Source organism: Hippopotamus amphibius, chromosome 8, assembly GCF_030028045.1.
Source record: "Hippopotamus amphibius kiboko isolate mHipAmp2 chromosome 8, mHipAmp2.hap2, whole genome shotgun sequence".
In the NCBI taxonomy this organism is placed as follows: Eukaryota; Metazoa; Chordata; class Mammalia; order Artiodactyla; family Hippopotamidae; genus Hippopotamus; species Hippopotamus amphibius.
This window is the reverse complement of record NC_080193.1, coordinates 10,772,313-10,793,490: the sequence shown is the minus strand read 5'-3', so window position 1 is coordinate 10,793,490 and position 21,178 is coordinate 10,772,313. Positions and strand designations below refer to the sequence as shown.

Genomic DNA, 21,178 nt, shown 5'->3' with positions numbered 1-21,178 from the left:
TGAGTAGGCAAAGATGCACGTCCAAGGATGTTGGTCATAGCATTGCTTATAAGTGGGAAAAACTGGAAATAACCCAAATGTCCATCCACAGGGGATTGGTTAGCTGAAGTGGGATATATCCATATGGGAGGAGGGGAAGCTATGTACTGACATGGAAACTAGGTCCACTATATATTAGTTTAGCAGAAAGAAAAAGGAAATAGTAGAACTGAATGTAGGGTATAATCCGATGTTTGTTAATAATTAGGTTGACATAAGTAAAACACTTTGGAGCAATAATCTCACCTCTCTGTGGCTGTTTCCTCTAGCCATGGAGGTGGGATTATGGTGATCTTTGACTGTCACTGCTGCATATACATAATGTTGGATCTTATATACCAACATGCAGTAATTTTATAACCAGAAAAAATTTACGTTGTGAAACAGAAACGAAAAATATGTAAAAATCACATGGATCCTCTTGAAAATGGTTAATTTTATGTTCTGTGAATTTCACTTCAATTAAAAAAAAAAAAGTTATTGTAACTCAAATTACCCAGCCAAAGAAAGATTCCAGGAGAGCTGAGAGCAAAATATCACATGTATGTTCTATAAATTTTACCTTTAAAAAAATTGTTTTGCGTTCCTTAAGCTTTTTGCTCATATTTTTGGTGGTTTCCCCCATGCTTTTCTTTTTTATATTTGCTTATAAATGGGCCATTATTTTACTTACTTACTATTATAAATTCTAAGAAAATTACACACACACACACACTCATGTGAGTGTCTGCCAGAGCATCATTTGAATTTCTGATCAATACAAAATTTGCCAGTGGGTGGGGAGAGCATTCGTTTCATGTTCTACCTCCTCCAGGCCTGTTTTGACACCCAGAGTAGCCATCTTGGCAACCAGCTAAGGTGAAAATAAATGGTTGGAGTGCATCTTCAGACCACACTATCAAGGATATTTTTAGCTCTTGAAATTTCAGCCTCTGGGTAAGCACACAGTTGGCTCCTCTTGTTCCCACAATCGTTGTGGAGTCTTCAGGGTGCCCTTTTGACCCTATCTTTCTGTCACTTTTGCTCAATTCTGATACATTGGCTCCATCAGGGGCTCTTCTTCCCTTTCCTGGGACCAGAGGTTCTGAACACAGGATATTCCCTGGTCCCAGCAAACCTACCCTGGGTTCCAGAGAAGAAATGATGTTAATTTATCTTATTTAGCCACATTTTGATGACTGATCAGGAAGTGGTTTAAGGGAGTGGTTGTGGAAAGCAAAGGACTTTTAGTACCAAATGGTTCCTATGTCAAGGATTGTTCATGCCACAGATTACTAATTACATAGGGGAAAGTGCACTTTTACAATACAGAGAGAGCAGTTAACTGCTTTACCCTGGCGCTTAAACTCAACATCGATTATAGTGGTAGATGCAATACAAAGTTCACAGTGCCATCTCTGAAGTTCTGTTGAATTGAATCGAGCTGTGGTCTTGGTTACAGGAAATAAAGGGAACATAATCAGGGAAGTCAGAATGTGAGGCTTCTATAAGATAACTGTCTTGGACTCTTCAAAAAATCAATGTCATGAAGGGCAGAGGGACTTGCCTAGATTTTTTAAAACTGCAGGTGGAAAATAAAATGGAGGGACTTCCCTGGTAGTCCAGTGGTTAAAACTCTGCACTCCCAATGCAGGGGGCCCAGGTTCGCCCTAGTCAGGGAATCAGATCCCACATGACGCAACTAAGAGTTTGCATGCCACAACTAAAGATCCCACATGCCACAACTAAGACCTGGTGCAGTCAAATTAATAAATAAAATGTTTTTTTTTTAAAAATGGAAATGGAAAGCCACTCTGGAAGATAATTTATCAGCTTTTTACAAAACTAAACATGCAGCTGACTATACAACCGTAAGAATTAAAAACTTATGCTTACACAAAAACTTGTATAGGAATTCTCTTCTCAGCTGTCAGCTCCCTGAAGCACGGGCTGGGTCTGATCTGCTGTTAAGGCAGTTTTTCCATGTGGTGCTTTGATCTAGTAGATGCTGTCCCACCACCTCAACCCTTAGAAGCCACATCCTTTTGCTAGAGGCCAGAAGAAGGTTTCATGGGTGGATCTGCCATTCCCAGGGATAGGACTCCTAAGGCCTTCTGTACGTGGCCACACCTGGCCTTCCTTAACAGGACAAGACTAGAAGCAGCCGGTATAGCAGAAACCAGCACCACACTAAGAGTAAGGGGACTTGGTTCCAAGTGCAGCTCTGCCTGGGACTCCACAGTGGGACGTGAGCAACTCTACTGTGTCTGTTTCCCTCCTGTTTGTTTTATTTTAAAAAATTTTTTAATTAATTAATTCATTGGTTTGTTCATTCGTTTATTGGCTGCCTTGGGTCTTTGCTGCTAAGCCCTGGCCCTCTCTAGTTGCAGACAGCAAGGGCTACTCTGTTGCGGTGCGTGGGCTTCTCATTGCAGTGCCTTCTCTTGTTGCGGAGCACGGGCTCAGTAGTTGTGGCTCATGGGCTTAATTTCTCCCAGGGTATGTGGGATCTTCCAGGACCAGGGATCGAACCCGTGTTCCCTGCATTGGCAGGCAGATTCTTAACCACTGTGCTTCTGGTCATTTTAAAAGCAAACATTTGGATGAGATATTTTCAGATTTCCGTCCCTTTCTGCGAACTTGTGACCCTCTGAAGAGCCCTCGTCCACTTCAGTGGCAAAGGAAGCGGACTCGGTCACTTGGCAACTGTCAACTTTCATAGTGCGACTGCTACAACCAAAATCATGCTTCCTACAGCGTGAAGCCTCCCGGCTGCAACTCCCACGTACGGAGAGAACTGAAACATCACCTCTCCAAACACGAACGCTACCCGCACCGGCAAACACATAACAAACTAAGTTCCAAAATCCCACAGTTATTAAAAAAAATAAAAATAAAAAACTTTCCCACACGGGGAAATCAACTTACTTTCCACACGAACAAGAGAAACTGAATACAACTGTTCCAGAAAACTTCTAAAGTCATACGCTAAAGCTTCTTTTATAAACCAGCAATACTCAGTCTCCGTAGAGACTGTCAAAAATTGCCAATGCCGACTATATTTCAAGTCGTCATGGCGGGGTATTGGGAAAAGTTTTCAATTAGCAATAATCGCGCCTCGGATAAACCTCATTGGCTACGATACTGCCACTGCGCAAAGCTGAAGGATCTGATTACGCACCCCGCTCCCCCACGGATGACAACTGCCTTTTCAGTGAGGGTGAGCAACTGACAGCGAGTTCGTGGATACGGTGCGTTTCCCTGCAGGCAGTTGTATTTTAGGTCCGTCTGAGCGAGGAGCTTCTTGTTGTTGGATGATCTCTTGTCCAACACTAATATTTCTGAAATGAGAGCGCCTTCGCTGGGGATGCTGGGGAATCTTATGCAAATCGTCATGACATCACAGAGACGATCGGGTTAAGACTCGAACTAGAAAAAACAGCAGCCGGAACACCCGCATAGAGTAAGCCGACAGATAACAAGTACCTGGCGGTGTGGGTGCCGGGACCAGAAGGGCACACTTCCAAAAAACTGGCAGACCCCAGATGCTCGCGTGGCTAAGATAAGAAAGCAAACACCTCACGATGGATAAATACAAAGAGGTAGCAAAACAAGCATAAGCAATCATTCCTTACTTAGTATGTGCTTTACAGACAACAAACATCCGGTGAACTCTCCTCCGAACTCAGATCAAACAACACACGGCTAGCTACTTAATCAACAGTCATTCTATTCCGGTAGGCTTCTTCAAAGCGGGAAGCACTGTATTCACTATCCCAAAAGTTCTTGCTACTTACAAACAAGGACCCTTTCATTAAACCGCATTATTCAGTCTCCGTAGAGACTGTCAAAAATTGCCAATGCCGACTATATTGCAAGTCGTCACGGCGGGGTATTGGGAAAAGTTTTCAATTAGCAATAATCGCGCCTCGGATAAACCTCATTGGCTACGATACTGCCACTGCGCAAAGCTAACGAAAACCGCCCCCTACTCATCACTCCCAATAAGCAAGGTTCCTATTACAGAAAGGTGAGTTGGGGGTCTCACGGCAAAATTCTTCTTTATTAATGCGCTGAACATTATACAACTATATGAGATGTCTTGGAAATATATAAGCTGTTTCTCAAGATTCAGTTGCTTGATTTCACTTAGTTTTTAAGTGGAGACTGAGGCAAAGCATTGTGGGAGGAACATGCTAATAAACAATTCAGACTGTGAATTGGGGAGGATGAGAAATGTGCTCAGTGGAAGGGTGCCCTTCACTTGGCTCCTGATTCACGGTGTAACTATCCTCTGAAAAAGTATTGGGTTTTTTAAAAAATTATTATTGTTTTTAATTGTGGTAAAGTACACATAACATAAAATTTACCATTTGAACCATTTCTAAGTGTACAGTTCAGCAGCAACCATCACTACTGTACATCTCCAGAACTTTTTCATCATCCCAAACAAACTGTTCCCATTAAACAATAACTCCCCAATCCTCTCTCCCCGAGCCCCGGCAACCTCTATTCCACTTTCTATGAATTTGGCAACTCTTAGTCCCTCATATAAGAGAATGACACCGTTATTTTATCTTTTGTGTCTGGCTTGTTTCATAGCATGTTTTTAAGGTCCATCCATGTTGTAGCATGTTTCAGAATTTCGTTCCTTTTTATGGTTGATATTCTACTGTATGGAATTTCGTTGTCCATTTATTCTCTGATTGACAGGAGGTTGCTTCCTCCTTTTGGCTCTTGTGAATAATGCTTCCACGAACATGGGCATACAAGTATCAGTTTGAATCCTTCTTTTCAATTCTTTTGTACATATATCTAGAAGTAGAATTTCTGGATCATGTGGTAATTCTATGTTTAACCCGAAAGGGTTTTCTGTGGACATCTTAATTCAGAGGAAAGGCTCTTTCCACAGAAATGTCCACAGTTCATGAGTTTGAGGTAACTTTCACTCTCATTGCCTCGGCAAGTGGAAAACTACTAGAAACCTATGTCTGAACTCGTTTCAGCTCTGAACTATATTCTCCAAAAGACTTTTAGTTTTTTGCTGCTCATTAAGATGCAAATAGTAGTCTCTGAGAAAATGACATTTCCCCTAACATTTCATTATGAAAAATTTCAGACATGAAGCGTTCAAAGTATTGCTCACTGAACATTTAGGTACTCACCAATGAGATGTAAAAATGACATAAAAAGGCCCGGTTGATACTGATGTGTAGCTAATTTTCTTTTCCACAGCCATAATTGGCAGGGTAGGAAAAAACAGCAGAAAAAAAGAAAAGACTAACGGCCTGATTAATTTAGAGTATTTGACCTTGATCCAACCAAGGACTTTGTCATTAATTCCTGGTGCAGTGGAATTGTGAGAAATGAAAAGACTAGGGTCATCCAAAGAACATCTCAGCCCTTTAGAATGTCTCCATTGGGTGGCTCATGACACCCTGTCAGTAGCTATCAAGGGAAATTGTGTTTCACCAGTTGTCCTGGATGACTTCATCCTCCACAGTTGACCTCCCAGCACTGAGAAAAATGGAAAACTCAGCTAACTTCTCCCCGGAACATGAGATTCTTTGGGGCCTAAAAGCACAATAATCCTGTGTTCCTGACCAATCTCATAATGATGCTTATTCCACTTGGAGAACTGGAAAAATTATGTGGATCTGAAGTTTTCCATAATAAAATTTGGCTGCGGTGGGGGTAGTGTCATGTTTTGACATTTCCGTACATTTTGATCAAACACTCAGGTGTGCAAAAAATATCCTGGATTACAATTTTTTGACTTAATAAAAGTTCCCAGTCTACATTTTAACCCTTGTTTTTCTCCCAGAGAATGTGGTCAGGTTAACTAGGCACAAAAGACTCATGTCAGGTGATTCTCCCAGCCCAGTCACCTATTTGAGGTGTGGCTGGAGGTACTGTTCCCAAACTACTGAACTGGGTTAATTTACCAGTATTTACTTCTATGCATTCAATGAGAGTCGAACTCTGACTCCAGCTTTCAAACCACTCCCCTGGGCTTCAGTTTGTTTGTTTGTTTGTTTGCTTTTTGGCGGCCCAGAGCTCTTGAGGTATCTTGGTTCCCCGACCAGTGATCGAACCTGAGCCTTCGGCAGTGAAAACTCGGAGTCTAACCACTGGACCCCCAGGGAATTTCCCTCACTTCGTTTTAAAAAGCGGGACTTGGTTCCTTCGAGTGGTCTTCAAGGTCCACGCTAGCAGTTTTAGAACATATCCTTTGATATGTTCTAAAACACAAATTGATGTCTTATTTAGGCGATGCTACAGATCAACGGTTCTCATTGGCTACATATTAGAAACAATTGTGAAATTTGTAAACCTACTTGGTGCCCAGGTATCTTCCCAGACCAATTAAATCAGAATTTCTGGGAGTAAGACCCATGCATTGTGTTGATTAATTTAATAAAAACCCAAGACGAGATGTAAAATTGGAGAAGCCACGTGGCTAAACACATTAGTCCCTATATAATATATTTCTCTTTAATTGTTCATTTTAACTGTAAAAACATCAGTTTTTCAGATGTTTGTGGATGTATTTCTTCACACCTCTCTGCAAGGTGGGAACTTGATTCCGTTTCGAAGAGTGGAAAGGATCGTAAACACCGAAGTTGAGGATGAGTCAAACCTAGATCCATTACTAAAGCTTCTAAAAAGAGAATGAATTTCTAAGTTAGCGCTGCTTGGAGGTTTATTTGCACTCAGGACTTTGGCGTCCAAGCTCTAGCCGCTTCTCTCTCAAAGAGATGATGGTTTAGGAGACAGCGGCACAGGGTTCCAAGCCTCTGACCAGAAAAGGCCAACAGGGGGCATTACTAGGCCCCACAACCTTGAAGCCCAGAGGGTTGTGGGACTTGTAGTTTTTCTTGCATCATTTCAGCTTCATGAACTACATTTCCCAAAATGCAAATATAGCCAGTCAGTCCCACTGTCGGGCGTGGTGTCCCTTAAGCTGTGAAAGGTGAGTTCTGTGCGGGCTGCAGGTTTCTAGAAATTGTGGATTCCATTTCTCCTCTTTGCCCTTTGGTGGGACCTGGGAGAGAGCAGCTGTTCTACTAGATCGTGTTTTCGGCAGGGATTCCCCAGCCCTCCGGAATCGGGGGATTATCTGTTTAGCTGTTCACGTGTTACTGTGGAATGTCAGGAAGAAGTCGGGGTCCTGATCCCAGATCTGGAAAGCCCAGCGTAAAATAATGTTTACATATGGGATGCGTGGCACTAGAGAATTTCTGCATTTTATCAAATACTATGTAAAGGCCTTGTTTTTACAGCTAGAAAGGCTGGGGTAGGATGTCTTGCCAGGTCTCACTACTCTTCACCATGTCCAAGCAGCCCTATTTGCAACTGAGGGTAAACTAATAAAATATGGGGGAAATAGAATAAAAGGTATGCATGTGCTTAATTACATTGGTAGAATCAAAATCCTGAAAAGTCTGAGCAACAGTTTCATCAACTAAACTGGAACTCAAATGTGCTTCTTTAGTTTATGAAGAAATAATATAATTCTAATTTGTAAAATGAGAAGTAGGTTTATGGGACACACAGTCCCCCAAGGGATGCTTTAACTAAAAATATAAATGAATTCCTCTAATAGAGACATCTTTAGATGTAGTCATAGATTAACAATGAGTTATTAAGGAACTTAAAAGATATTGAGGTAAACCATTAACTTTTTGAAGTTTATAAGAAATTCAGTCCTGACCAGTCAGGTGTTACTGAGAGAGACAGAATAGCCTTATATTTTGCTAGAATTCTGCCTTGTCAAATTTTTAGTTTACCTCCCTCCTTTTTAAAATAGACTTTATTTTTTAGAGCTCCCCCCCAACACACACACACTTTTTTTTTTTAGGAAACCAAAATATACAGTTTCCCTTGGATGCAGAAAGCCTTGGCAGATTTGCCAGCCATAGTTAATTTCCATCTGATGGCCACAGCATAGGAGAGCTCTGGCTGTAGTTTCTTAGGAGATAAGGAAGACAGAATTGGCTTGGGCTCTTAGGAAACAGTCTAGTATGAGGACAAAGTTTTATTTTATGGAATGTAGTAGAAATTCTTGACCAAAACATTATTAAAAAGATAATAAAAAGGTAGGCCTGTTGTTTCAGGTTGGATTTCAAAGGACCCAGGAGGGTGTGGAATCAGTTTGTACTGGTGAGGGCCGGTTGTTAAATATTTGGGAATTTACCAGCCAGTTGTTAATAGAAACCATTGGTAGCCTGAAACCAGCTGTGATGGGATTATTTTCTTTTATCTTTTTTTGAGGGGGAGGGTAAAGGGGAAGCCAGTTTACCAACACATCCCTGGCAAAGGTCAATTTTTTCTCTAAGCCTGGGGCTCCAGTATTCAATACATCCTTGAGTTATGAGATGCTGAGCTCATACCCTTCCAGACTTTACCAAAGGTTGATTTGGATTACAGAGCAAGATTATAAATCCACTCTAGGTATCTGTGGGGGTAAGGGGGCTGTACCTTTCTAATGAAAGATATTCTTGTTTATTTGGGGGCTATCCTTCCAGGTATTGAGGTGAGTGATTAATTCATTATAAGTAGGTTGTTCTCATAAGTATGGACTTCACCACTGGCAGTAGTGTGGTCTGGTTGGATAGCTTTCTTGTGTCGACTTAAAAACATGCACAACATGAGAGTTGCGAGTTGAGTTTATTTGGGGCAAAGTTAGGACTGCAACCCGGGAGAGAGCATCCCAGATAGCTCTGAGAAGCTGTTCCAAAGAGGCAGGGGGGAAGATTAGTATATATATATTCTTGGTAAAGGAGGAGTACATGCAATCAAACACATTTTTTTGTAGGGGGTTTCTGCTCGTCACGAGGAGCAGACGTCACCATGTAGGGATATAGTGCTTTTCTAGATATGAGGAGATGCAAGGGTTGGGCTCAATAAAATCAGCTCCTGAAAACATCTATCTGAGGACATGTTCCGCCCATCCTCCAAAGCACAGAGTGCCTCATTCCTGGTCTCCACCCTGAATTCCCTTCAGGGGATGTGGAAGGTCAGTAGCTACAGCAGCACAAAGTGATTTAATTCTTGTACAGGCAGATGGCAAGTTCCAATTTATAGTTGACACTTGTTAGGTAAAAACCTATACTCCTCTCCACTACATTTTTCTCATACCTAGATATTATCTTCCAGAGGACAGTATTGTATGCAAAGCCAACAAATTCCTGTTCCCCAGCCATTTCTCAGTAGCACGCTGTTGGCTCTTGTCACCTTTCTCAAAATATTTCAGAGCACCAGTTTGCTGATTATTAGGTAACTTTTGGGTTGACAACTTCCAGCTTTGAGCTGAAATCTCATTAGTCACCTGCTCCCAAATCCCATTTAGGATGGACTGTTTTGGGGAAATAAGAATGCTACCCATCCAATTCTTTATTTTTTAGTTGCTTGCCTAGAGTTAGTTAGGGTTTGTCTACGCATTTTTAGGTGAAGCTTAATGCTTGTTTATCTCTGTTCTGTTGATAGTTGTGTGCTCTTGCTTTCATTTTGTCTAGATCAAGGGCAACATGAGGACATATACGTTAAAGTTACCTGCCCTAGTTCACTTTCTCTATTTAATTTCAAATATGTTTTCTCCAAATACTATATGATTGCTAATACGGTCCAGATATTGGAGTTTTGTCTATCTTTAAGGCAAAACCTGCCACATTTTAGCTTCTCTTAAAACTTCTCCATCCTTTCTTTTTTCTTCCCCCCACCCCCAACGGCATGCGGGATCTTATTTCCCCGACCAGGGATTGAATGCCTGCCCCCCTGCAGTGGAAGTGTGGAGTTTTAACCACTGGACCGCCAGGGAAGTCCCTTCTCATTTTTCTGATCATATCCCTTAAGCTCATAAAACATTCAAAACATATAAACATTTTCTGGGGAATTCCCTGGCAGTCCAGTGGTTAGGACTCTGTGCTCTCACTGCCAAGGAGCCGGGTTCAACCCCTGGTTGGGGAACTAAGATCCCGTGCATGCTGCGGGGGGTTGAGGGGGGGTGGGATTTTTTTTTCCTTCATCTCATGGCTTTTGGCATTTCTCTGCTTCCCCTGTTCTGGGCATACTAGGGCATCTGCAGTCCACATTCGTCTAAGAAATTACTTTAAAAAGTTTTGTTTTGTGGTTTTTTTGGCCGCCCTGCATGGCTTGTGGGATCTTAGTTCCCCAACTGGGGATTGAACCAACACCCTCAGCAGTGAAAGTGGGGAGTCCTAACCACTGGACAGCTGGGGAATCCCCCCCATTTTTTTTTATTTTGGAGATAGGTAATATAATGAACCCCCAACCATGGACCTATTACCCAGCTTCAACAATTAACAACTCTTGGTTAATCTTGTTTCATTTATATACTCTACCTTTTGTTTATCCATTCATCAGTTTTGTGGGGTTTTTTTTAATTAAATTTTCAAAAATTTAGGTTTAGTTCCAAGTTTCAGGTGTACAACATAGTGATTCATAATTTTTAAAGGTTATACGCCATTTATAGTTATTATGAAATATTGGCTATAGTCCCTGTGTTGTACTATATATATCCTTGTAGCTTATTTATTTTATATATAGTATATATATATACTCTTAATCCCCTCCCCCATCTTGCCCCTCCCTGCTTCCCGTGGTTACCCTGGTTTTTAAAACCCAGTTTCTTACGTGATGCTTTTTTTCTCTAGAATGAAGATGAGCTTTGGGTTAACGTTCAGGACAGCAAAAGGCCTCTGGATGGCAAACCTCAGCCAGCAGTGCTCACACAGATCTGCTGAGTTATTTGTGCCACGAAGTCCTCCTCTGGACCCTGAGAAGGTCAAAGAGTTACAGCGCTTTATCACCCTTTCCAAGAGACTCCTAGTGATGACCGGGGCCGGAATCTCCACCGAGTCGGGGATCCCAGACTACAGGTCAGAAAAGGTGGGGCTTTATGCCCGCACGGACCGGAGGCCCATCCAACATGGGGATTTCCTCCGGAGCGCGCCAATCCGCCAGCGGTACTGGGCGAGAAACTTTGTGGGCTGGCCTCGGTTCTCCTCCCACCAGCCTAACTCTGCACACTGGGCTTTGAGCAACTGGGAGAGACTCGGAAAGCTGTACTGGTTGGTGACCCAAAATGTGGACGCCTTGCATACCAAAGCGGGGAGTCAGCGCCTGACGGAACTCCACGGATGCATGCACAGGTGCAGGAACGCCTAAAGTGTGAATGCAGAGATGTGTGCTCCGTAAGAGTAGGGACCTTGGCCGTCCTCATCACTGTTGTCTTCCCGAGACCACGAGGAAATGGAGTTGTTTACTTTGGAGTTGATCAGATTCAGTGAGGGAAAGGGGAAGTGAAACGGGGAAGGTGGGAAAGCCAGGGAAAGCTTTCATGAATGAATGGGTTACTGCCTGGGGCAGCTGGGGCTCAAGCCTGTCAGGGGCCCTCTGACTGTAGAGCAGCTTCGGAACTGCCTCACTGAAAATCAAGGGAGCCAAGGCGTTTATCCACCGTCTCCCATCCCTCATTGGATAAAGGTCACTCTGGGAGAATTAACTCCCTAACACTGACTCTGTTCCTCCAGAGAAGGCTTCCATAGCCAGAGAACTCCCTAAACAAGGAGAGACACAGGAAGCTGCTTATAAGAGAACTGTGGGCAGGTGGCCTCCGAGTGTCCCCAGGGAACTACAAGCAGAGTACCAAGGGCATATGCTACAAACTGCTGGGTCTCCAGTGCCTAGACACATAGATCACAGGATAGCCTGGACCAATAAATATGCATAAAGCTAGAACCCAGTAAATGTTGATGAAATGAACATATGTAGCCTTGGCAGTAACTTGTAGCTAATTGGAGACCATTTCCTTATCTTTAAGGCCCAGAGATTGTCCTCTGAGTACTGAAATCAGTCTGACAATCGTAAAATATTTACTGGGTGCCTGCAACACGTGGTGTGTGCTGGTGTGCTACTTGCTGGTGTAGGGGTCAAAACCAAAATATAAAACGTGGTCTGCTTTATATGCGAGAATTTTGTAATCCATTTGGTGGGAGACCCCAAAATAACAGGTTTAACGACAAACCACTCCACACGTGATTGTTAAATTGTGTGGTCCTTGAGAGACGTGTTTTACAGGTTCAGAGAAACAGCGTTAGTAAAGAGGAAAGCTATTATGGGTGAGGTGAGGCGAGGCTGGAAAATAGCTCTGGTCTGACTAGGCAAAGGAGGGGAAAGAGGGCCTTCCAAATGAAGGGAACTTGTAGAGTCTGGCCTGGTCTCCTTGGAGACTAGCATGAAATCAGATTGTCTGGGAAGGCTAGACCCAAATCCTGGATGCATTTGAAAATCATGCAGTGCAATTTGCGTGTGTTGTGAGAGACCAAAGGGGACTGTTAGTGGTTTCTGAACAAGAAAGCAGTATGATAAAAATAGCATTTGAGGAAGGCTGGACAGGATTAGAGAGAGTGGCTCAGGGAGGTCAGCCAGAAAGACTCAGACTAAGGTGGCATCAGGGGATGAGAGAACCAGGGATGGCTATGGACCCATTAAATTTTTTTTTCCAGGGTGAAAAGTTCAAACATCCACAAAATATGTGGATGAGAGAGAGTAGTATGATGAATTCCCACATACTATCACCCAGATTCAAAGTTTTATCGATTTTATCGTCTACTTTATCCTTCCTCTCCATCTTTTTTAAAATTAATTAATTAATTTATTGGCTGGGGTGGGTCTCCATTGCTGCACATGGGCTTTCTCTAGTTGTGGCAAGCGCGGGCTACTTTTCATTATGGTGCGCAGGCTCCTCATTGCTGTGGCTTCTCTTATTGCCGAGCATGGGCTCTAGGCGCATGGTCTTCAGTAGTTGCAGCACATGGGCTCAATAGTTGTGGTGCACGGGCTTAGTTGCTCCGCAGCATGTGGGATCTTCCTGGAGGAGGGATTGAACCTGTGTCCCCTGCATTGGCTGGCAGATTCTTAACCACTGCGCCACCTAGGAAGTCCCCTCCATCTCTTCTTAAATATTTTAAAACAAATCCGTCTTGTCATTTCATAGGAGGCTTTTAAGTTTTTTTAAAAAAGCCAGCACAATCTAATGGTTGACTAGATAGAGAGCAAAGAGAGGAAACTGAGCAACAAGTTTTTTTCCAAGGGTTTCAGCCTAAGAAACTAGGAAAGATTGTGATGGAGAAGTTGGGAGGGTGGTTGAAGACGATAGTTAAGTTTGACAGAACCGTCAAGGAGACTTGGACTAGAGTTTGGGGGAGAGAGCAGGAGTGGAGTCCTGTATAGAGGAGGAAACCCATCAGCACAGAGGCACTGCAGTAGTGACCACAGAGAGGCCCCAGGGTGAGAAAGTGGAAGGAAAACAGGCTGGAGGCTAGAGGAGCAGAGGAGGAACCAACTTCCATTTTTCTTTCAACAGCTATTCAGCGAGCATCTCCTGCGTGCAGGCACTGTTCTGGGCAGTGGGCACAGAGCAGTGGGCAAAGGACCCTGAAACCAGAGAGGAAGCCAGCTAATCTAGGGAGACACAAAACTGTCGAAGACCTTCCACCCCCATCCATTTCCAGCTCCTCCATCACCACTTTCTTTCCCTGACACCCACTGTTTCAAAGGTTTTTGTTTGTTTGATTGGCCACATGGCTTGTGGGATCTTAATTCCCTGACCAGGGATTAAACCCAGGCCATGGCAGTGAAAGCCCAGAATCCTAACCACTAGGCCACCGGGGAACTCCTGGGGAAGTGTTTTAAAGAGAAGATGGTGGTGGACCGCGACAGTTAAAACAAACGATTAGAGCAGAGGGTGGAGTGGAAAAAAACCCTGGCTTTGGCACTAAGGAAATTATTTGGTAAAGCCTTTGCAGACATGTTAAGGATACAAGTGAGCTAGCAGAAGACTGAAGCAGGGAGTGTGTAGTAAGGAGACAGTGCACGTTGTTCTAGAAGGTTGGCAGTGGAAGGTGGTAGCTAAAGAGGTGGTGAAAAGGTATTAATAAAATGGGGGGAAACAGTGGGTGTCAGGGAAAGAAAGTGGTGACAGAGGAGCTGGAGATGGTTAGGGATGAAAGGTCTTCGGCAGTTTCAAGCCTTCGCAGCACAGTTGGCTTCCTCTCTGGTTTCAGGGTCCTCTGCTTGCACTGCGGTGAGCAGACTCCCCGCCGGGTGCTGCAGGAGCGGTTTGAAGTCCTGAACCCCACCTGGAGTGCCGAGGCCCATGGCCTGGCTCCAGATGGCGACGTCTTTCTCACCGAGGAGCAGGTACAGAGCTTCCGGGTCCCGCCTTGCTCTCGATGTGGTGGCCCCCTGAAACCAGACGTCGTCTTCTTCGGGGACATGGTGAATCTTGACACGGTTGATTTTGTGCACAAGCGGGTCAAAGAAGCCGACTCCCTCCTGGTGGTGGGATCGTCCTTGCAGGTAACTGACTTGGTGTCGGGGTGGTAATGTCCCCTTTGCGGGCTGGGGAGCCCTGGAGAGGCTCCCTATTGGGAGCCTCTTCCTGCCTCTTGAGAGCTCTTACCTGTGTCTTCTGCCGCCACAGGTGTACTCCGGTTACAGGTTCATCCTCACTGCCCGGGAGAAGAAGCTGCCGATTGCAATACTGAACATCGGGCCCACAAGGTCAGATGACTTGGCCTGTCTGAAACTGGATTCTCGTTGCGGAGAGTTGCTGCCTTTAATAGACCCACGCTGACCACAGGCTGATGTTCCCCAAGATGGAAACTGGGACTTTCACTTGAATTCTGCTGCTAATGGTAAAATGCCTTCACATATACCAGATTCCAGTTCCACTCAACTGAGAGCACTGACAAAAGAGAGACAGTTCTAGGCTTCTTAATGTATGGCCATTCTTAATTAAAACTATTTTTTTTTAATGTGCATAAAGTTATATTGTTTGAAAGACTATGATTTTCGAATTCTAGGCACATAGCTATTTAAGACAATGTTTCAAAATCTGCCATTGCCTTTTCCCCCAGCTTTACTGAGATACAATTCCTAGGCCATAAAGTTCACCCTTTAAAAGTACACTTTAAAAGTATCTAATTAACGTGTTTTTAGTACACTCACAAAGTTGTACATTAATCTCCACTAATTCCAGAACATTTTCATCATCCCAAGAAGAAACCTTGCACCCATTAACAGTGATTTCCCATTCCCCACCCCCTGGTCCCTGACAACAACTAATCTGCTTTCTGTTTTTGCGTATTCTGGACATTTCATAAAGTATGTCACCTTTTATGTCTGGCTTCTCCACTTAGCATAATGTTTTCAAGCTTCATCCAGATTGTGGCATGTGTCAGTACTTTATGTCTATTGATATCTTCACATATGAGTACAACCACTTAAAAAAATACAACAGCTTTTATTTTCAGCTTTGAGATATAAATCACATATCATACAGTTCACTTATTTATTGCATGCAATTCAATAGTTTTTAATATATTCCCAGAAGAGTATAGCCAGTTTAAAAAAAAAGACTTTATTTTTTTAGAGCAGTTTGAGGTTCACGGCAGAATTGAGCAGAAAGTGCATACACTCCTTGCCCCTGTTCACTAACACGGTATCTATCGTTTACCTACTGAAGGACATCTTGGTTGCTTCCAACTTTTTGGCAGTTATGAGTAAAGCCACTATAAACATTCAGGTGGAGGTTTTTGTGTAGATGTAAGTTTTCAACTCATTTGGGTTAAATACCAAGGAGTGAGATTGCTGGATCATATGATAAAAATATATTTAGTTTTGTAAGAAACTGCCAAAATGTTTTCTAAAGTGGCTGTACAATTTTGCATTCCCACCAATGTGTGAGAGTTCCTATACAACCACTTTTTAAAAACCATTTTAATTGAAGTATACTGTACATACAGAGACTTGCACCCATCACGAGTGGACAGCTTGATGAAGATGTAGAGCATCTAGATTAAGGAACAGAACACTGCTGGCACCCAAGAAGTCCCCTTGGCACACTTTTTTTTTTTTGGAGGCAAAAATATTTAAATTTTATTCAGAACTATATGATCACATGGGGGAAAAAATCCCTGAATATAGGGGAACATTATATTGAAAAGAGATATTGCAGAGTGTGTCACACAATGGCTACCTCTATTGTAGTCATCAGACACAAATATAATATGAATATATTATATAAAAATAAAAAATAATTTTTGAAACATGATGTAGGAATATGAATCTCAAAATTGTCCAGGTTGTTAAAAACAACAAAAAAAAATTAATGAAAAAGAATATTTTAATTTGAAACTTGATGGATAAAACAGAGTACCTATATCTTGAGAAAGAGTTAGTAAAAGGAATTTTAGTGGGTTTTTTTGTTTTACCACTTAATTTTTTTTTTAATTTAAAAAATTTTTATTTTATAGTGGATATAGTTGATTAACAATGCTGTATTAGTTTCAAGTGTACAGCAGAGTGATTCAGTTACACATATACATGTATCCTTTTTTTTTGACATACAATAAACTGCATGTATTTAAAGTGTACAATTTGATTTTTTTTCTTATTAGTAATGTATATATGGCTATCCCAATCTCTGAATTCATTCCACCCCCCCGACCCCCGATTTCACATGTACCTATTCTTTATCAAGTTCTTTTTCCATTTAGGTTATTACAGTGTATTGCATAGAGTTCCCTGTGTTAAACAGTAGGTCCTTGTTGATTATCTATTTAAGGCACAATCACTTTTTAAAAAAATTTATTTATTTATTGGCTGCGTTGGGTCTTTATTGCTGCATACAGGCTTATCTCTAGTTGATGAGAGCAGGGGCTACTCTTCATTGTGGTGCGTGGGCTCCTCATTGCTGTGGCTTCTCTTGTTGCAGAGCACGGGCTCTAGGTGCATGGGCTTCAATAGTTGTGGCACATGGGCTCAATAGTTGTGGTTCACAGGCTCTAGAGCACAGGCTCAATAGTTGTGGCACACGGGTTTAGTTGCTCTGTGGCATGTGGGATCTTCCCAGAGCAGGGCTCAAACCTGTGTCCCGTGCATTCGCAGGCAGATTCGTACCCACTGTGCCACCTAGGAAGTCCTAAGGCACAATCACTTTTTAACTAGTTTCCTATTATTTATTATAGAAAGTTTAGATGATACAGACAAGTAAAAAGGATTTTAATACAAATTACCCATAATCTAACCACCGAGATAACCAAAATTTAACATTCTGGTATAAATGAATCTAAATCTGTTCTTACAAAAGTTGAATCAAGCAGTACAGTGTTTTATTACATCCTGTTTTCACCTAACAGTACAGAGTGGCCATTGTGACATGCCCGAAATACTATGGTTTTTTGACTGGTAGACTGATACACACAATCATTTCCTCTACCCCACTGGCAGCTTATTTTGGCATTAACTTGTTTCATTTCTTTTCAGATCCCTAAGGATTCATCCTGGCTTCCTCTAACTGATCCAGGCTTACCAACCGTAGCCTGCAGAGGGCAGCAAACCAACATCTTTGCCTGCGCATTTCTGAACCTGGTTTCAGAGCCCAGGGGTGAATATCTTCAGGCTGAAGAAGGACCTTTTCAAAGCCGCAGCTTCTTTGGATAGGAAAACTGCTTTCTCTCCCTTTTTATCTCATCAGGCAGAAGAAATAGCCCAGGAAATATGTACCTCCGGAGTGCTAACCTAGGGACCTCACTTAATGTTGTGGGTAAGGGGGGAAGGAAATGACTTAATTTATAGTTCCGAATGGTTAAATGCCTTTGAACCATTTTGATATATTTTTTTAAAAAGATGAACAGTGGTATGAATAAATTTTTTATAAACCAAGCAATAAAGGAATCATCTTTTTTTTTTCCTTTGGAATCATCTTTTTTAATAGCAGATTAGGTGTGTGGGATGTACTTTTATATTTTTTAATCAGCTAAAAGTGAATGTGGCTTTATGACACGGTTCTCTAAGGATTTCTGCTTGATTTCAGCTGCCACAATGAGACCGGCCTTGAACCTGGTCTGTAGAGAGGAAACAGTGAATTCCCAAGTGGGTTCTTAAATTGATTTGTTTCTGCTGAGGGAAGCAGCAAGACTTGTTTGATTACTGTGTTAGCCAGAGAGAATCACTGTTGCAGGCTAAAGGTTTCTGCACAGTCTCATCAAAAAGTGAAGCGGATGAAAGATTCACAGCCTATTCTGGGTAGTCTTTTGTCTAAAATTAGGGCAAGCAATACATGTTCATCCTGCATCTGCCTAGGAAGCAAATTTCAGTTAACTAGGATAACCCAAGATCTTGAAAACACAAAGAGTTCTTTTCACCTGCACAACTGTAGGTTCGTTCATAGCCATTCATTAATTCTGAAGAGGTGTGAGGCTGTTGTAAATCTCACTCCAGCTTTTTTTGCAGATAGGGAGGCTAAGGTGCTCTGAACCAGATTTGCTCAGTTACCCGAAGTCGGTACCACCAATCATTGCATTCAAGTGTGGGTCTTTTGAATCCCAAGCCAGTCCTACCCACAATCTCATAAATGGTTACTGACCAACACTGGGTTTAGGTACTAAGTCTACAAAGATACAACCTTTTGTTCTCAAGTGGCTTGCAGGGGATATTATCTCCCGAACCCTCATTCTTTACCAGAAAATGTCACAGAGTCATGCATGGAATGACAGGAGAGAAAATTTAGTCCATTCCCCCCTTCGTTTTAGTTTTGAGGAAACTAAGATCCAGACTTACCTAAGGCCACAGTACGTCATTTCAGAGCCAGGACGAGAATCCGAGTAGATCTTCCTCCCAGGTCTCTTAGACAACAATGCTTCCTACTTGTCTGAAGACTATAGTTAGAAGGAAGTCATCCTGAAGTAGAAGTAGAAGCCAACAGTACACCTGGCCAGGAATGGTTAAAATGTGGGCAGTGGAGGCAGGTTAGGCTGCGAGGGAGGAAAGGCAGGCTCTTTCATCACCTAATGCTGGCATGATTCATGAAACCGAGTCTTGAGGGCCTTAGGAATGTTTGTTTTGTTCATGTTTCCTCCTGAGATGGAATTTTATGCAAAAAAATTGTCTCAAGTGGAACCTGGTATTTCCTGAAGCTGATGCTTCTCATGTCTCCTTACTTTACATCTTTTTTAAAAATTTTTTTTATATTATTATTATTTTTTAAAATATTTATTTAGGACTTCCTAGGTGGCGCAGTGGTAAAGAATCCGCCTGCCAATGCAGGGGACACGGGTTCAAGCCCTGCCCTGGGAAGATTCCACATGCCACGGAGCAACTAAGCCCATGTGCCACAACTATTAAGCCTGCACTCTAGAGCCCGTGAGCCACAACTACTGAGCCCATGTGCCACAACTATTGAAGCCCACGTGCCTAGGGCCCGTGCTCCACAAGAGAAACCACTACAATGAGAAGCCTGCGCACCACAATGAAGAGTAGCCCCCGCTCGCAGCAACTAAAGAAAGCCCGTGCGCAGCAACAAAGACCCAACACAGCCAATAAATTAAATAAATAAATAAATAAAATGAAAGGCTAATGTTACCTATTTAAATATATATATATTTAGTTATTTGGCTGCACTGGGTCTTAGTTGCAGTACACAGGATCTTCGTTGCTGCTTATGGGATCTAGTTCCCTGACCAGGGATCAAACCCTGGCCCTCTGTATTGAGAGCTCAGAGTCTTAACTGCTGGACCACCAGGGGAGTCCCTACATCTTTTTTTAAAAAATAATTAATTTGTTTTCTGGCTGTGCTGGGTCTTCAGTGCTGCGCAGGCTTTCTCTAGTTGTGACGAGCAGAGGCTACTCTTCATTGTGGTGCGCAGGCTTCTCAGTGTGGTGGCTTCTCTCGCTGTGGAGGACCGGCTCCAGGCACAGGCGGGCTTCAGTAGTTGTGGCACATGGGCTTAGTTGTTCCACAGCATGTGGGATCTTCCAGGACCAGGGATCAAACCCATGTACCCTGCATTGGCGGGCAGATTCTTAACCACTGCTCCACCAGGGAAGTCCCTACTTCACATCTTTTTTGTTTTCTAAGACTACGGCAGTACCTAATCTGCTGTAAGTGCCCTTGGTTGGAATAACAGACTTCTACTAGTGGGTGCTATCAGCTTGTCACTGCCCTGGTTACACGGCTGTAACTGCATATGCCCAGCTTTGGCTGTGACTTTCAGTCATCTCCTTCCTGGTTGCTTCCACAACTGCTCTGCTATCACAGTTTTAGTAAGTAGAAGTCATGAAGACAAGTACAGAATACTCAAAATCTCCTTCCCACTAACTCATATTCCTTCTTTCATGCTGTCATAAATTGAACATCCTCTCAGCTCTCCCTTAAATAATAGCATTTGTTGGGACTTCCCTGGCAATCCAGTGGTTCAGACTCTGCGAAGTATTTTACAACATGTCAGCTTACTTATTAAGAGTTAATCCCACAAGAGATGCTTGGGCATGCATAAAGGTCAGTCTTCAGTGAATGCCAAATGTTTCCTGAGAGGATCAAAGTCAGGACACAAAGGAAATTCAACACTCCTAGGTAGGGTGACCAGCCATCCCAGATTGGCCAGTACTGAGGGGTTTTCCTGATGCAGGACTTGCAGTGCTAAAACCAAGATGAGTTGGTCCCCCTGCTCCAAGGAATAGCAAAGGTTGTCACCAGATACAACAGTTAATTCCAGATACATTATTCCTGTTGAGATTCAATGTGGTGCTCTGAGCTCCAGATTGTTCCCTTAATTTTTATGTCACAAAACAGATCAATTCCACTTCATGAAGAAAAAAAAAATTAAAGTCATCCTTAAGAAAGCAGAGTGGGTTTTTTTTCTTCTTCTCAATTTACTAGAAAAGGAATATACCATGGCATTGAAACTCTTAGAAAACAGACAGACTTGGATTTCCAACACTGTCTTGCTACTTTAGTAGTTAGGTGAACTTAGACAAGTTGTCTTATCTAATCTATAAATGAGGATAACAGGAGCTACCTCATAGGGTGGTTATGAAGATTGAACAAGGTAATGATGCATGTGTAGCTCACAGCACAGTGCCTGACACAGTAAGCAAATATCAGCCATTATCACTAGGATGTGGGAGGAGTGGGAGGGGAAGCATCCTATCTGCCAAACCTTTGTCTCCTATTGAGTACTCCTTTGAGTAAACTCCCAGGGATCTCCTCCAGAGCTACTTTTCCTTTTTGCATATCTGTCTTAAAAAAAAAAAATTTACAAAAGCCAAGCTTTGCTCGCTATAATAAAGC

At 42.6% G+C, this 21,178-nt stretch overlaps 1 protein-coding gene and 2 non-coding genes across 3 annotated transcripts; 1 reads left to right on the top strand and 2 right to left on the bottom strand.

The window, feature by feature from the left end:
- Positions 1-3,039: 3,039 nt before the first annotated feature.
- LOC130859767 (U4 spliceosomal RNA) lies at positions 3,040-3,180 on the bottom strand. The gene has a single exon (XR_009055310.1). It is a non-coding gene; the product is annotated as a U4 spliceosomal RNA (small nuclear RNA).
- A 670-nt stretch (positions 3,181-3,850) lies between these two features.
- Positions 3,851-3,991, bottom strand: LOC130859768 (U4 spliceosomal RNA). The gene has a single exon (XR_009055311.1). It is a non-coding gene; the product is annotated as a U4 spliceosomal RNA (small nuclear RNA).
- A 2,949-nt stretch (positions 3,992-6,940) lies between these two features.
- On the top strand, positions 6,941-17,788 carry SIRT4 (sirtuin 4). The gene is made up of 5 exons (XM_057745947.1): positions 6,941-6,991; positions 10,695-11,192; positions 14,109-14,403; positions 14,528-14,741; positions 17,374-17,788. Exons 2-4 carry the CDS (start codon positions 10,696-10,698, stop codon positions 14,678-14,680), a joined length of 945 nt encoding a protein of 314 aa, XP_057601930.1. The 5' UTR covers positions 6,941-6,991; position 10,695; the 3' UTR covers positions 14,681-14,741; positions 17,374-17,788.
- Positions 17,789-21,178: the final 3,390 nt, after the last annotated feature.

Excerpts from the sequence above, each read along its gene's own strand:
- SIRT4 (XM_057745947.1), top strand. The coding sequence starts at position 10,696 with ATGAAGATGAGCTTTGGGTTAACGTTCAGGACAGCAAAAGGCCTCTGG. Across the intron at positions 11,193-14,108 it reads CTCCACGGATGCATGCACAG|GGTCCTCTGCTTGCACTGCG; the intron begins GTGCAGGAACGC and ends CTCTGGTTTCAG. Across the intron at positions 14,404-14,527 it reads TGGTGGGATCGTCCTTGCAG|GTGTACTCCGGTTACAGGTT; the intron begins GTAACTGACTTG and ends CTGCCGCCACAG.